This window comes from Phyllostomus discolor, chromosome 1, assembly GCF_004126475.2.
Source record: "Phyllostomus discolor isolate MPI-MPIP mPhyDis1 chromosome 1, mPhyDis1.pri.v3, whole genome shotgun sequence".
NCBI classification, from domain to species: domain Eukaryota; kingdom Metazoa; phylum Chordata; class Mammalia; order Chiroptera; family Phyllostomidae; genus Phyllostomus; species Phyllostomus discolor.
In genome coordinates, this window is record NC_040903.2 from 214,610,275 (window position 1) to 214,626,396 (window position 16,122).

The window sequence follows — 16,122 nt, forward strand, 5'->3', positions numbered from 1 at the left end:
ATGAGGAACCCCGTTCGTCCTGCTGCTGAACAGAGAAGGGCTGGGGTAGCTGTGGGCTCGCAGGAAACAGAAATACTGGATGGAGCTGCTGCGGCGTCCCCACCCATGGGCGTGGGGGTGGGGGTGGGGGAGGACAAGGTGCCATGGAGACGACCTTTGCCTTTGGTGGGACCACGTTGCCCGGCCTTCTTAAGCGAGCCCGCCCCGGGGGGCTGCGGCCTCTGGCGGGGGGGCTGCTCCCTGGGAGCTGGGGACCCCGGAAGGGACAGCAGAAAGCCTTCCCACTGAGACGTGGATCGGGGCCCACGCCTCTCGGGCAGAGCCACCCCTGAGTGGTCCCCGAGGTTGACCCCGCTGGTGAGAACAGTCCTCGAGCGCCTGGTGAAGGAAACGGAGGGCGGGGCCCCAAGCAGGCAGCATCCTTCTCGCCCAGGGCTGCAGCCTTCGAGGAGGAGGGGCCGTGCAGGCCAGCACACACCTCGGAACCAGGGTGTGCACACCTGCGGCCTGGGACCCCTCTCTCAGCGCCCCTGGCACCTGCGGGGTATGCGAGCGCTCGCACTGGGACACACACCAGAAGGCCAATGGCCCCGTTAACCACCGCCCGGGTCTCTCCACAGGACAGCGCTGGTCGGTCCCATTGCACAGGCGGGCAAAGTGAGGCCCACAATCGCAGAGCTGCTGTGTGGCTGCTACCAAGAAGCTGGGCTTGCGGGGTCACCCTGCCCACTGCCTCCTGGCGCTGGGGGTGTCTACACACACCCATCCATCTCACCCGTGGCTGTGGGGGACCCCAGCTGGCCAGGGTCACCCTCCAGAGAGCACAAAACCTCAGTCCCTCCAGCTTCCCCACTGGCTGCCGCGTCCAAAACACAATGGAGACAGATCCGCACATCTTCCCTGCCGGCCGCCTCCGCCCGTCCGTCTGCCCACTGCAGCACGGAGGGGGCCTCCCGCAAGAAGAGCTCCGCTGGCAAAGCGTTCGCCAAGCCACTGCTCTGGTAATGCGCACGCAGGCTTGTCGGCGTGACCACGCCCCGCCAACAGGTGGGGAAACTGAGGCAGGGGCCCAGCAGCCACACGTCCAAAATCAGCCATTGGGATTCGAACCTCCTCTGCACGTGCTCTGCTGCTGTCTCGCTGTAGGGCAGACTGCCGCTCCAGGGGGTGCGGGCTGACGGAACCCTCCTGGGCCCGCCAGGTCTCCTGGGCTCAGGGGGGCGAACCAGAAGCAAGCACCCTGGGGCGCACAGAGCCTGGGCTCTGTGGCGGAGGGTCTGGCCAGCCGTGGCCACGGCCTGGAGAGAGGGACCAGTGCAAACCCGCCGTGGGGGCAGAGTGGCTGGAGGATGCAGGCCCCACGCCTAGTCTGCAGGCAGTAAGAACCAGTGGGCCAGGTGGCCGGCCTCGTGGGTGTGCCAAGGGCGACACCCAGCCTCCCAGAGGGGCACAGTGTCCGGTAAGCGCCCAGCAGCCCTTCCCCAGACCTACCCGCAGGGACAAGACAGTGTCAGAAGGGGCCTCTTTGCACAGATGGGAGACCGAGACCAGACAGGGGAGAGGGAGGGCGTGAGCGCCATTCCCAAGCGCCTTGCCAGGACCACCCACGCAGCCCCAACACGAGCTCACGACAGCCCTCACGGAAGAGGGCTCACTGGTGTCACCTCCCAGATGGTGGAACCGACTAGGCCAAGGTGTGAAGAATAGATTCCAACCCGAGACGATCTGGTTCCAAAGCCAGAGACGAGGCCACGAGGCCCAGCAGACGGAGGGCCAACCACGCTTCCAGATCCCCTTGCTGACTGACTCCTGGCCACCTGTGCCCGCGGCCACACCTGTGCAGCCAGCGCCCCACAGCCAGAAGCAAAGCAACCGTCAGCCAGTCGGGCCGCCCTGAACCCCAGGCCCGTCTCCTCCTGAAGGTCCCCTGGACGGTGGGCCTCGGGAAGGGCGAGCCCAGGGGGGGCTCCCGAGCTGTCCTGACGCCGACACCCCCAGTCGGGGGACGACCCCCCGACACGGCGAGGGGCGAAGGCAGGCACGGAACCCGGGAGACGGCGCCGGCACGGCCAGGCGAGGGCGGCGCTCCATACCTGCGAGGTTCTCCTGCTTGGGGCAGATGCCTTTCGTGGGCGAGAGCAGGTGGTCGTCTTCGTCAGGGGTGACCTGGATCCCGATCTCCACCGGCTCGGACACTTTCCTGAGCTCGGAGCGTGAGGAGGGCGGCGGGCTGCCCTTGTCCAGGCCTTTGTCGTAGCAGGCGCCCAGGCTGCCGCCGCACTGCTTCTTCTTGTGCTCTATAAAAACCAGGATGTCCCCTAGCGGGAAGTTCATCTGACACTGTCCACAGGTGAGCAGGTCAGGGTCGGGGCCACCCACCAGCAGCCCCAGGCCGCTGGGCTCCTCTATGTCCAGACCCTCGTCTTCCTCAAGGATGGCCGCTTCCACATGGTCAGCCTCTGCTGCAGAGAGAAAGGGCGGGGGGGGAAGGGGGGGGCAGAGAAGACAGAGATAGGCTTAGGCAGTCGCAAGCACCCATCGGGCGTCCCCACCCTTCCCCACCCACCTCCAGGCGGGCCCCCTCGGCCGCAGGAGGCCAGGGTGCACCGGGTCCTCCCGGCACCCCCGGAGGCAGGGGGTTCACCATCCCACGGGCGGGCGACAGATGGGCACACCGGGGCCCCGAGAGCAACACCACGGCCCCTCCGAGGCCGGGGCTTCAGAGGCGCTGGCTTACTGCTCCCTAGTCCGTTCTCTCCCAGCGCCCCTCCCCCCACAGAGCACAGGGACACACGTGAGACCACGTGCACACCCCGGTTTCACAGGCCCCGCGGCCATCCCAGCCTCGGCGCGGGCAGCCAGAGGTGCGTCTCTCATACCCTGCAGCTCCTGGGAACCACCCGGGCGCCAGGAAGACATTCCATGCCCAGGCCAGCGAACGGCCCCGGGATCCAGGCATCGGGCCGTTGCTCCAGCCTCCTGGGTGGTGCCGATGGGCGGTCAAGGCCAAGAACCTCGAGCCAGAGCCCCCCCCCCACGCTCCCCCTTTCATTCATGGCCTCTCCGTTCATGTGTGGCCGGCGTGCATTCCTCCACCTGAGGCCTGGCTGCACACCAGACGAGAACACGGAAACCCAGGCGGCGTCAGAGGGCCAGGCCTCCGGGAAGAACCCACAGGCTCAGAAAGCAACAAGTGAGGGATGGTTCCAAAGGAAACAGCGAGAGGAACATCGGCTCGGGGAAGGGGCCCGGCGGGCGTGCGGGCTGAGGGGGCAGCTGGCTGTCCCGTGTCCCACCCTGCACCCGGTCAGACCCCCTACCCCCGCCCCCGTGCTCCGTAGGGTTCCCAGCTCTCCTCCATCGCTCAGCCCCGTCTCCCGCTCACTCCCTTCAAAAGGAAAGGGAAACAAATTCTTCGGACTCCAGAGCATTTCTTGGCAGAGGACAAACCACCATTTCAATGGGTTGTGCGTTTTCCTATGTGCTGGGCACCCGATACACTTCCTTGTCAGTGTAAGGGGCAGAGGACCCAAATATTTTGAAGCTCATAAATGCCTGGAAAAGCAGCGATCCCCTCGGGGGAAAACTGGAAGACTGGGCAACAGCGAGGGCGTCATAAATCAGGGAGGTGGAGGACGAGGAGCCCGCCTCTGCCCTCGGGGTCCGAGCAAATTCGGGGAGGAGGTCTCGGAAGGCAGATGTCGGCGGTGGGGCGGCCGGCCGGCCGGCGTGTCAGGGTCTGCGCAGGCCGGGGACCCGAGGGGGGCAGGTAAATTCCGAGTGGCGTGGTGTTTCGGGGAGGGTGGTGGAAACCACAGAAGAACAGGGGGAAGGCAGGGAAGGGAGAAAAACACATTCCGTGGCAGTGAAGTTATTGGCGGGCCGGAGCCAAAGAACAGATAATTTCAGGAAAAAATTCTGTGGCATCTCTCATCCTACACATAAATCACTGCTCTGTGTTTTCCGGACACAGGCTTCCTCGGGGCCTGGGAGTCCGTGTGCGGGGCTGATCCTCAGCGGGCCAGCACGCAAGCAACACAGAACACGCAGGAACCGGGAGCGTGTGGGCCCACGGGTAGGGGCCGCTGCGGAGAGGGGTGAGCATCGGAGACCCCGCTTGGGGCTGGAGAAGAGCAGGCAGAGCCTCCAACGCGTGACACGCAGATGCACGTTGGCCACGTGGTCGTACGAAGACGCAACAATGCCCGGTGGTCGGCTTCCCTCTGGCCAGAAGGACCCGGAAGGCTCCGGACACAGTGCTCACCGAGCTGGCCACCCTCGGGGAGGAAACCGGAGTTCACGTGCAAAGGACTCGGAAGGCAACGCGTCCTAATTGATCTGCCGATTTATTTTACGTAAAGACGCTTGGCTCCGGCTAGGATGTGACCGCAGCCCTCCCACCAAACGGCAGCTCTGGGGGGGACTGGGTTCCCGTGAACCGTTCGTTGGGGGGGAAGGTGATTCTTCGGAGCCTCTGCTCCCTATAACGATCTAACATTGAGCAATACTGTTGGTATTGAAAAGCTCACACCTTTAATTACCAATTACATAGACATAATTTCGGAGCCAGCGGAGAGGGCTGTGAAAACAGTTCTTTAGAAATATAAGGTCGTACTGTGCGTCATTTCTAGAGGAGGAACTCTGCTAAATGGGAGGAGGGTGTCAAAATATTGTTTTGTTAAAAAAAAAGAGAGAGAGAGAAGCACAAAGGAAATGCTCTGAAAAGAAGAAAAAAGAAAAAAAAAGAAAGAAGCAGGCGAGTTGGGTGGCGGGGAGGGTGGACGAGACCCCTGGGCTGGGAGTCAGGGGGGCAGCCTGGGCAGGCCGGGCACGCTGCCCCGTCCATACGGCCGCTGGATACAAAGAAACGAGGGCGACAGCGGAGGGTCCCTGCCCCCACCCCATCGTCCTTCCCGGGGGGCGGGGCAGGCGGGCCGGGAGGTGTCTCGCGTTGTTTAATTTCACCTTCGGTTCCGGTGGCCGCCTGTGCGCTGCTTTGCTTTCCATGAACTTTCCCGGCCTCAGCCCGGGCCCTCTCCTCCTGTGCAGGAGTTACTACAAGCGCCCAGAGCTCCTCTCTGCTGGGGGCGTAAAGCTACATAATTTCAAATTCACTTGGTAATTCCAAAGAGGCACAGACCAAGGTGAACATGAGCAAGGCCCCTCGGGCCTGTCTGCAAGCAGGCCTCCCCTCCCTTCCGTCTTTTGCTAAGGACTCTGCACAGCCCTGTCTTCCTCGCCCTGTTTTTTTATTTTTATTTTTTATCTGTGTGTGTGTGTGTGTGTGTGTAACAGTTGGTCAGCTTCCCTTGACTGGACAGCCCCTGCCTTCGCACCTTCCTTGCACGCCCACCAGCCCAGTAAGCCCCAGCAACCAAGTCTGAAAGTGTCCCACACCGCTGTGCACCGTGCTGCCCTCAGGTCAGGTTCCGCCTCCGGCCCCCTCAAGGCCAACCCACCTGGGCGGAGGGGCGGGCCGGTGTGCCCACGCCACTCTGAACTCGGGTCTCCACCCCCTGACCCGGGATCCAGCTCGCCGCCTCCAAAGGGAGCCAGGAGGCAAAGAAACACCCACCAGAAACTCTCCCCGTCCCCACTGTCAGTGTGGAAAGTAACACTCCTGATGAAGAAGGCATTCACCCAGGTCCGAGAATGGGGCTTCCTCTCCCGCCCCCCACCCCGGGGTGTGGGGCCTGCTGCAAGAGACACTTCCCCGGGACGGCAGCAACAGCACCCCTGACATGTTCAGGCAGCAGAGGCACCCTGAACCCCCAAAACTGTCAAACGTTTGGGTCAGAGCAGAGGGACCAAGACAGCTTGATGAGCCTTCAGAGCTCACACCCAAGGCTCGGGGAGACGCCCCCCAAGTCAGCCTGTGGTTTCGTTTCCGCTGGCGGGCGGATACCAAGCTGGGTGTGTGTGCATGCGTGTGTCCCTTCTGAGAACCGTATCGCTGACGGGAGAAATACAAGGAGGAAGAGCCACTCGGCGAAGCTCAGAGAAGGGCAAAGCGAGGCCACGTCTGGCCCCCCAGAAGCCTCCCACCTCTGCCCTCTGGGCACCAAGCTGCACAGCCTTGCACAGCCTCCGACAGAGCCAGGCTCCGTGTGCCGGGCAGAGTGGTCCCAACTGCCACCCACAGACGAGCCGGCCCCAGGAAAGAGACAGGCTACAGGCAGACAGAATCAGCCTTCCGAATCCCCGGGCCCTGCACCCCACCCCGCCCCCTGCTGTGTCCGGGGAACTCGGGCCTCACAAAAAGAAGGCACGAGAGAGGTTTTCCCGGAGAGGACGGGCGCCCCGCACCAGGTGGCCCTAGAAAATACTGCTGCTGCTGAGGTGGAGAGATTGCTACAATGTTTGCTCCGTTAACAGGAAACAGGAATGGGTGTGCAGGCCCCTTGTCCCCGAGCCTGAGATGTTACATCCTGAAGTACACGGACAATTCTGTGTTTACACACACGTTCATTTTCTTTTTACAACAAAACCACATTTTATGTACAGCGCCGGGCCTCCTCCCAGCCAGTGAATGCATTTAGAAGCAATGGAACCAGGATTCGCCAGTAATAATGGATGCTGCCGTTAAGTGCACGTGGACGCGCTGCACCTGAAGACGCGCTGGCCCGAGCCTCCCCACGGCTGTGAAGGCGCGTGGGCAGAAGGCAGAGACAGGGAGGCATGGTCAGCACGGGGGGGCCCGGCCAGGCGGCCTCTGGGCCCCCGGCAGCTGCGCAGGCTTAGCAGGCCCTTACCTGGCCAGCGATCCCCCACCACGCAGGGCCCCCCGGGCCCCGCCCACTCTGGTCCATCTCTGACAACTGCCCCTGCACCTGCCCCTCGGGGAATTCCAGCCAAGAGGCCCCACCTGCTGTCCCCCGAGCACTGCTGCACACACAGCACACAGCCCGTGTCCCCACACCCTGCAGTGACTCCCACCCCCATCTCCGCCTTCCATGGGGTCCGGGAGAAACACACACGGAGCTGTTGTTTCAGTGACTGGGGGCGGGGGGGGCGTTGGGAGTAGGGAAGGACGTGGGGGAGGGCTGCCAGGGTCTTAAAATCGCATGCCACCAACGTCACAGACACAGTCACGGCGTGTGCGCGAGTGTTTACAAGAACCGGCCGAGAGAATGCCCGCGCCGAGCCCTGCATCCGATGGGAGACCCGCCACCTGCTTCCTGCGAACACGAGTCCTCGCCGCGCCACGCTCGCCGAGGTCTGCACGGGGACTGCCGCGTTCCCTCCCGGGGACGGCTCGGGGAGGGGCCGGCACACACCCGGCACACGCAGTCGCCAGAGCGCAACACTTGCTCCGCTGCCATCAATTTTTAATTTACTGGATCCAAGAGAAAACAGCCACCGTGGGGAGAGGGGGAAGGGAGAGGGGAGGAATCAATGTCCGGGGGAGACGGTGATCCGGGCAGGACCCGTGGGCACCGGGGGGCCCGAGGGGCCCGAGGGCGTTCTCCCGACACAGGGAGTGAGGAAGTGCCCGGCGGAGCAGAGAGACCCTGGGCCCAGCCAGGCCGGTGGTCCGACGGTCCTCCCAGGGCCACAGAGGGTGCAGACACACCCCAGAGTGGGGGCTGCAAGCCGGAGCCCAGCCTATTTGCCCCCCAAATTCCTGCAGCCAGCAAGGCGTAGGGCTGTTACTGGACCCTGAGAGGGCACAGCTGGGCCGGGTCCAAAGCAGGACAGGTCGTACAGATGGACTCTCTCCCCTGACCACCTGCCCTCTTGCAAGGAGATCTAAGGTGTCCACCTTTCCCAGGCGTCCCAGGGATAGTGGTCCAGGCCCCAGGCCGCCCTCAGACCCTCCAAAGGCCACCTCCCTACCACCCTCAAATCACTGGAGGGCCCAGGCCGGCGCACACAGGGACCACCTCTCTCAGGCAGCATGAGTCTCCAAACGAAATTTTCAAGACTCTGAGGTCCAGGCAGAAGGCAGAGAGGCTGCCGGTGCACAACCTTATCCGCCCCGTGGGTTTCCCGCCCCGGGAGAATGACCAGGGGTCTGGCTGACCAGGCCTGGGGGTGGGGGGCACGGCGGGGGAGGCCTGGGCCCGGCCTGCATTCCACAAGTCAGGACCACTGATCCCACAAGAGGTTTGGGGTGCAGGAAGAGCCCTGGCCACACAGCCCAGGGGCAGGCCCAGATGGGCGAGGGCAAGATGCAAAGACGAGCCCCGGACACACACACGGGGTCCTGCACCCCACCACCTGCTGCCAGGACACCCCAGCGGGTCCAAACCAGCCCCCTGGAAGACACCTCACCTCGCTGTGCAGGCCGAGTCCAACCTCCCCCCTGCGCCCACCACACAGGCCTCTCCAGACCCCCCAAAACTGGGCTCCGGAGGCCGGGTCTCACACACCCAAAAGCAGAAAAAGGACCAAAGGAACAAGGAAAACGGCGTCCAGGTGTCTCCACAGATCCCACCCGCCAGTCACGAAAAGGTTACTAAAAAAGAAGCCACATCCATGACACCAGTAAGTGCAGCGGCCTACGTGTTGATACAGGAGAGTCCATTTCATGGTTTTTTTTTAAAAAAGGATCGATCACGGTGCATAGAGATCCCCCCAAACCCAGTCAGAAGACCCCATGAACCCACACACGCCTTCCGTCTCCCGAGGCGCACCGGGGCTCCTAAGGAGACGACAGAAAAACATTTTTGCGGCCAAACGAAGAGGTTTGTTTTCTCGAATGCTGTGCTTTCTCGAAGGTGCTAGGCAGGAGAAAAGACGGGCCCTCCTCCGTCGGGGCTGCGAGCTCACGGCGGAGGGGGACCCTCTGAGGGAGACGCGGAGACCCCGGGGCCGGGACTGCCCCCTCCCAGCTCACGTCCAAGGTCAACGCTCACACGCAGCCCCGCTGCTTTCTCCTTGGCGGCACCTCCATCTCTGGAGCCCACGTAAATCACGGCACCCCAGCACTCAACTTTCTGCAGCCGCTTTCTCTGCGTATCGCTTCAGTCGAGGGCTCACTTGAGAACGTGAACAAACGGATTGGTATTTCAGCAGTTCAGTGGAAGAGGGTCACGAAAAAGTTATGTACAACAGAGGATTTTTTTTGTTTTTAACTTTGAAGTTGCTTGATTTTGTGTGGCCAGGGCTTTCATTACAGTAAAATAGCTCAGCCTGCCTAATGCAACACCCAAGCAGATTACCGGCGGCCTCAGAAAAAAGAAAAGAAAAAAAAAAAACAAAAACAAAAAACACGAATGAATTTCTTGAATTTCACCAACTACACAAAAGACTTGCACATGTCAAGATGCCGGCCGGCCGAAAAGTCCCCCGTGAAGGTGGCACCGTTAATCAAACCTCCGACCTGGTGTCACTTCTGCCGGGGGGCGGGGGGGGGGGGGGAACAACGCCGGTCCCCTCGCCCCCCTCCCCGGCTCGCGCAAGAAGCGCGCCCCTCGGCTCCCCCGGGGCTCCAGACGGCCTGGTCTCGGCGCTTCCCATCCACGCCTTGGGAGAACCACGGCTCAGGAGAGGCAGTCAACACTCCGCTCTTCCCGGGGAGGGGAGGGAGGGGAGCAGATTTCGGTGACGTCTGTCTCCCTGGGAAAGAGAGATTTGTGGGAGTGGGGAGTAGTTGGGGGGGGGGGTTACGGGGTGGGGGGGCAGCCGCATCACCGCCAGTAAATAAATAACGCCTCAAGGGACAATGCCATGCCCCGAGCAGCTGGAGGACAGAGACACTCATTCATCCCCAGTGTTCTCCTGCGTCCTCTCCCCACTAAAACATGCCGGTGTCCCTGCAGCTACCACCACCCTCCGAGCGGGAGGCTCAGCCGGCATCAGGAACTTGACCGTGCAGAGCGGGGCACCGTCCCCAAAGAGCAGCTGTTTTCCCTTGTCCTCCCCAATGTGGCACAGCATTCCACCTAGAAGCCAGCGTCCTCGGAGAGTTGCAGCGAAAGGCGGGACCAGAGAGTCGCTCCCTGAGCCACAGGAGAGTCAGGAGACAGCCCCCCGGGGTCGAGAACCTCATCTTTACCCTCCCCCAATAGATACATATTTTTTTTCAAGCTCTGTCATATCTGCGGTCTGTGTTTAGTTACAGCTCGTGAAACTCCCCCAAGTTCCAAAGCCCAGGATCGGGGGTTTCTAAAGCGAATGTTGTTAACGGTTCTCTGCAGGCCAGAGGCCACTGCCCAGCCCGAGGCGGCCAGGTGACAAAGCTACTCCACCTCAGAGCTGTCAGAGGAGCCCGCCGCCGCGACACGCGGGCAACGGGCTCGGTTCAGACGCTAAATGAAGGAGAGAAACCATCAGATAGCATGCCGGCTCTCTGTGCTGGAGAGGGAAGGCTCCTGCCGCGGAGGACCGCACTCGGCTTTTGTCTGACCTAATTTATTTCCCTTTCAGGTTCGAAGAGAGCAGGCTTTCCTGTCGGAGAGGAACTTCTCCTGCCCATCCACTGAACTCAAGTTCAAAGCTCCAGGGTCAACTGGGCTGTCTCCAGATTCCTTGAACTTGAAGAAGGCATAACACCAACCCAGAAATCCTGGGCTCAGGAGCACACGTATCCCCAGCCCCGGGCTGCACGTGCAGGGGAGAAACAGCCTCCTTAAAAGCCATCCATCAGGAGCCCCGCTCGGGGTGAAAGGTATCAGCCAGCAACGCCGGGGCTAGCCAGCACGCCCTCCACCCAAACAAAGTTTCACACGTTATTTGAGTTGGCATTTTATATCTTTGGGAAAAACGGTGCTGCTTCCCTTAGTGTAGTGGGAACATTACCTAATAAATGGAATTGAGGATCCAAGTGTCACAAAATCTGGGCTAAAAGGATTTCCATTCACCGAGCTGTTTTAGGGACACGATTCCCCGAAGCTCCGATTCTCTCGGCTGTCCCCTGCCCGTGTGACGGGCAGCCCAGGAAGGGACAAAATGACACACCTCTTCCCAGGGCCCCCTCACAGGGTCAGGAATGCCTCGGCAACCTGAAGGAATTCTCAGGAAGTCAATGCCACAGGTTAATCAGGGGCGGGGGCGCCACACGCCATTCAAAACGAACCATTTTAATTGTTTGGTTTTTTTTTAGGAGAAAGAAAAAAAGCCCCCATCTGCCGCGGAAGGGCCTATCTGATACATCAATACTGATAGCTTGAAACCAGATTCGCAAACTTATATTCTGATTTTTCTCCCTGCTCCAATCCCTGCAGGAAAATCAATATTACAACTTCGCACTTAAGACATTTTGCAGCCTCGCAAAGGGCCGGGGCTGCCGACCGAAGGCCGGTCCCAGCCCCTCTCGGAGCCGAGGCGCCGAGCCATGACACGGGCGCCGAGCGCCCCCTAGCTGCCAAGTGGCGCCAGGCGCGGCGCGGCGCGGCTCGTCAGGCTTGCCTTGCCATCCACCAGAAGCCAATGCAACTGAAAGTTTATTTTGGAAAGTCTTTTATCACAACAAGCAACGGCGATTGCAAAGCGATGGAGAAGGGAGATGAATAGGAAAAAAAAAAAAAAAAAGGAAGGCTGGTGCATGCCGCGTTCTAAGGGAAAAACCAGCCCCAAGAGCTGTATCCTGATAAGGCGCTGGGAACCGATGCACTCCACCATCAGCAGCTGGTGTCTGCAAAGGGGCTGCTTTGCCTGCTCCACCTTCACGGAGACAGAACGCCGATCACTGTCAGACGTGCCCAGAGTTGGCCGTTGCTCCCGTCAGGAGGACCCACTGGGTCCTGCACAGTGGTCAGCAAGGCACCTCGCCCCACCTCTGACCCGGCCTGCCTCCCTATTGCCTAAGGCAAGGCTCCCCAAAGCCACGGCCTTCACTCCAGCCCTGGAGAAACGACTCCTCTCCTGTGAGGAAGTGTTTTGAAGACCAAAGATCACCCGGGCCCGAGCACGGGCAGAGAGCCACCTCTCCCCTCAAAAAAGAAACAAATAAAATAAAAAGAAAATTTGCAACAGTACGTAATCTTCAGGGAGGCAAAGAATACCCTTTAAAAATATTAGGGGGTTGTTAAAATGTGCTCCCGGCTGTCTGCTCTCAGGTGTGAATTACAAATGAATAAAGCCGGCCTGGCATAACACCCCTGACGAGCGTGTTTTATTCTCCCGTGGAATCGGAGCAGCTGACTTACATCGCACTTCTAATGATATGGGGTTTCCTTCTGTGCAGAAGGGAGACGAACTTCACCCCCCACCCCGCCAGCTACCAGAAAAAGGGGGCCTGTATCTGATAAAATTTATCAGAGGCCCCATTTTGAAAGATCCGTGGGCAACTGGAGATACACTACCCTCCCCTGGGAGTGGGGATCCTTGCGAGCCTGCCGCCTTCCAAACACACAGCCACCAGCTACGGCAAAACCTAATTTAAAGGTACCCTTGGACTTAGCACAGCCTAACTTCTGAGTCAAATCTCAGGTCTCTAGTTGTTTTGCAAAACCGTGAATTCAGACGGAAAATTGCTCATCTTCCCAAGAAACCTGTTGGTGGGTTGTCGAAAAATCACCTTCGCTGGGGTGGTGTTATTCACCACCGACATACTCTCTTCGAAAGCCTCAGCGCCCTCGTGGACGGGGGTTCGCACCCCTCTCCATGCGGACCCTCGGCCCTTCCCTCCGCCTGGCCATCGCTGTCCCCCTTCCTCCCCTCTTCACCAGTGTCACTGTGTTGTTGTTTGTTTTCATTAATAGCCGTGTCTGTCCTCCGATTTGAAAAGCCATATCCATCTGGGTCAAACATTTGAAACAAACCAGAAGCCCAGGTTTTCCTCCCCAGCTGTCTCCCACACTCTTCCATCCCTCCCTCCTCTCCTCCCTGGCCCTGCCTGTACATTTAGCCGGCTCATCAAGGAGGCCTTCCACACCCCCACCCCAAGATCGCCGAGGCCGTGTGTGTGCTCGTGGTGTTCCCCAGAACCATCAGTTATCTAAGGTTGCATCATCCCCAGGAACCCGAGGCTGCTGCTCCCCAGGCCGGCGGGCTGCCACCCAGCCGAAGCTGCACGGAGTTGTAGGTGGTTCCTTCCGCGTTTAAAATCTAAAATGTGAGCCCCAGGTGAGGGCTCTGACAGCACCCATGGCGCCGGCCAGGACTCCAAAGCACCTTCAACCTCGTCGTGGAGAAGTGCATCCGCAGGCCGCGCAGCCTAACCGGCACCCAGTTCTTGCCTTTCCCCTGCCTGCCCTCCCACCACCCGGGTGACACAGGACAGACAGAGAAGCCAGCTGCTTTTTGATAATAAATAGCCTTGTCTGGAAACTGGTTGGACCACTCTCCCCACTGCAACCCCTGCACATGCACTGGGCTCCTTGTGCCCTGAGAGGCAGGAGGGATACCCTTTGCCCTCTTGCCTCCCTGTCCCCACCTCCCTTCCCCTTTGCCGCTCTTCTCCCCCCTGCCACTGCTTCGGCGCAGGCTTCCCCCAGCAGCACCCGGAGCAAGGCTGAGAGAGACTCAGAACAGATGAAACCGGGAAGGATGGCGCACCAGGCACCCCTCGCCCCCCCACACCCAGCTGCCACCAGTTCTCCTGGTCGGGGCTTTCTCCTGAGGTCCCAGGAATGCCAGGAGAGGAGAGAGCAAAAGCCAAGCGAACCTACCTGCTTCTTCCCCCTGACACACAACTGCAAACACGCCTGGATGCTTTTCCGAAGCTGCTAGCTTAGCAGTGCACCCCTGACGACTCCCCCTTCCCCGACGCCCCCCGCCCCCAGCGTCCCCCTCCTCAAAAACAACTCCTGCAATTATACAGAAGCTACAGTGGGGCAAACTGCCTCCTTAGAGAAATTAGGCGTCTGCAAGTACAGACCTTCTGACAACCACTCCACCATCTAAGGGTTGGGGGGGGGGGGCGGGCGGGGGTCAGGGGGATAAGCGACTGATTGTTGGTCAAGGACCAAATGTCAACTGGCCAAAAAGAGGACTGGGGCAAACCAGGCTCAGAGCTGGCTGCAAAACATTCCGTTTTCAATTCAACCGGCGGGTCTCCTTGCACGATGGCATGGTGAAAAATAAAAGGCAGTCCTCACCCCTCCCTCCAAAGGCATCCCTCTCCCAAGGCGAACCCCACTTTAATATCTATTCCCCTCCCCCACAAAAAAATAATAAATCCACAAATTCTTACTAAGGTCTTTGCTGTAACAAAGGAGCGGTGGCAGCAGCAACTGCTGGGAGCAGATGGCTCCTATGCTGGGCTTTCAGGGGAGGGGAGAACCCCTTTATATATGTATCTATATTTATTTATTTATTTATTTAAATTTTTTTAAAATATAACATAAATATTCGGCTCTCGGCCGCCCCACAGCCAGTCCTCGGCGGCGGCTGGGCGCGCAGTCCTCTCCAGCTCCGCTCGGCCAGCCCGGCCCCAGCCCGGGGCGCCCGCAGGACTGCAGGAACACAACCTGCCCGCGGTCTCGATGGCACCCAGAGGATGTTTTATTTCTACCGCAATAAATTTCTTTAAAAAAAAAAAAATAGCAACAGCGACCGAGGCGCCGCGGGAGCCAGGACCGCGGGGACATGTTCGCGCGCCACGAAGCAGCGGCCGGCCGGCCGGGCGAGCGGGTAGAGCCGCGAGCCGACCTTCCCGGTGCAGCCGAGCAGGCACCCGGGGCGAGCTCCGCGGCAAACCCCGGACCTGGCCCGCCCGCGCCCGCGCCCGGCTTCTCCCTTCGCTGGGTCAGCCCAACTCTCTGCCCCTCTGCCTGACTTTGCCCGCCCCGCCATCGGCTTGGAATCCACACGGTTTCAGCCGATGGATTTCCACGGCGACCTGCCTTGTTTATTTAGATACAGAAGATGAAAGATACTGAGAGAAACGGGTGGGAAAGAAATGGATAGGTCTCTCTCCTTTTTTTCTTCTTCTTCTTTTTTTTTTTTTAACTACTATTTTACAAGCACATCCCTCTTTTCCCACTCCTAGCTGACAACCCCCCCCCCATGGCGAGGATTTTTCATCAGCCCCCAATCCCACCTTTTTTTTGGAGTGGGGGGAAAGGAGAGATCATCCCAGGAGACCGCGGAGGTGGGGAGATGGGGGGTGGGGGTGCTGCCAGAGCCCGGCAAACAGCCGCGCAGCTGGATTCTTTTGCAAATAGCAAGAGGAGGGGCGAGAAAAGCGGCTGCGGAATCCCAGGACCCGCGCGGCCGGAGCCCTGCCCGGCCTGGTGCAGCGGCCGGGAGCCTCGGGGACCACGGCTGCCGAGCGACCAGCGTCTCCCCCAGCCCTGAGCGCACCCCGCGCTCCTCCGCCCGCGCCGTCCGCGCGGACCCACGCGCTCGCCAACTTTTCCCCACTTCCCGGCTCCCCCTCCCCCTCCTCTCCGCCAGCCCCCTCCCCCTCCTCTGCAAACCCCGCCACCAGCGCCGCCGCCGCCACACACGCAGCTCGGAGGGACTAGGGTCCAGCCGGGCTCCGCGCGCACCTACACACCTCCTCCAGCCTGCGCCTCCCCTCCCCGGCCCAGCACCCGCTCCGCAGGCCCCTGAGCCTGGGGCGCGTCTGACTGCGCAGCGCCCCGACTCCCCGGGCTGCAAAGAAACTTTCCTATGGCCCCCCGGGTCCCCCACCAGGCTCTGGGCCGACGCCGCTGCTTCCGCGAGCTCGCGGGCCGCCGGGGCGCCCAGCCTGGCTGCGCCGGGCTCGGTGTCCCCAGCCCCGGGCGTCCGGAGCCCCATCCTCCGGCCCCTCGCGCGCACGCCGCAGACACTTACGGGTGATGAGCTCCCTCTGGGACAAGTGCTGCGGGTTGCCCTGTTTGCGGCGGGACATTGCCCCGGCATCTATTCTGGCATCGCCCGGAGAGCTGCTCTGATGAGGGGAGCCGGCGGAGGGGGTCCGAGCTGCTGCCGCCGCCGCTGCCGCCGCCGCCGCCGCCGCCGCCGCCGCCGCGCCTCCTCCTCTGCCCGGGTTGGTGTTTTGGCTTTTTTTTTCCCCCTTCCTCTCTTGCCCTCTCTTCCTCCTCTTCTTCTTTATTTTGCTCTTTCTTCTATGCTGTTTTTTGTTTTGTTTGCAAAAAAGAAAAAGATAATAAAAAGGAAAGAAAACCCTCGATCTAAAATATGAGAAAGAGGCAAAAAAATCTGCTGTTGCTTGCTTGCCGCAGACTGGCCGGTTTCTTTAAAAATATGTTCTTTAGAATGAAAAAAAAAAAATCCTTTGCACTT

At 60.5% G+C, this 16,122-nt stretch overlaps 1 protein-coding gene across 1 annotated transcript in view; it reads right to left on the reverse strand.

Annotated features, from left to right (window-relative positions):
• The window catches only part of BCL11B (BAF chromatin remodeling complex subunit BCL11B), a 93,644-nt gene extending 77,763 nt beyond the window's left edge, over window positions 1-15,881 (reverse strand). Inside the window, 2 exon segments of the mRNA XM_028508053.2 lie at window positions 2,094-2,462; window positions 15,670-15,881. Coding sequence (XP_028363854.1) covers window positions 2,094-2,462; window positions 15,670-15,727 — 427 coding nt within the window. The 5' untranslated portion in view covers window positions 15,728-15,881.
• Window positions 15,882-16,122: the final 241 nt, after the last annotated feature.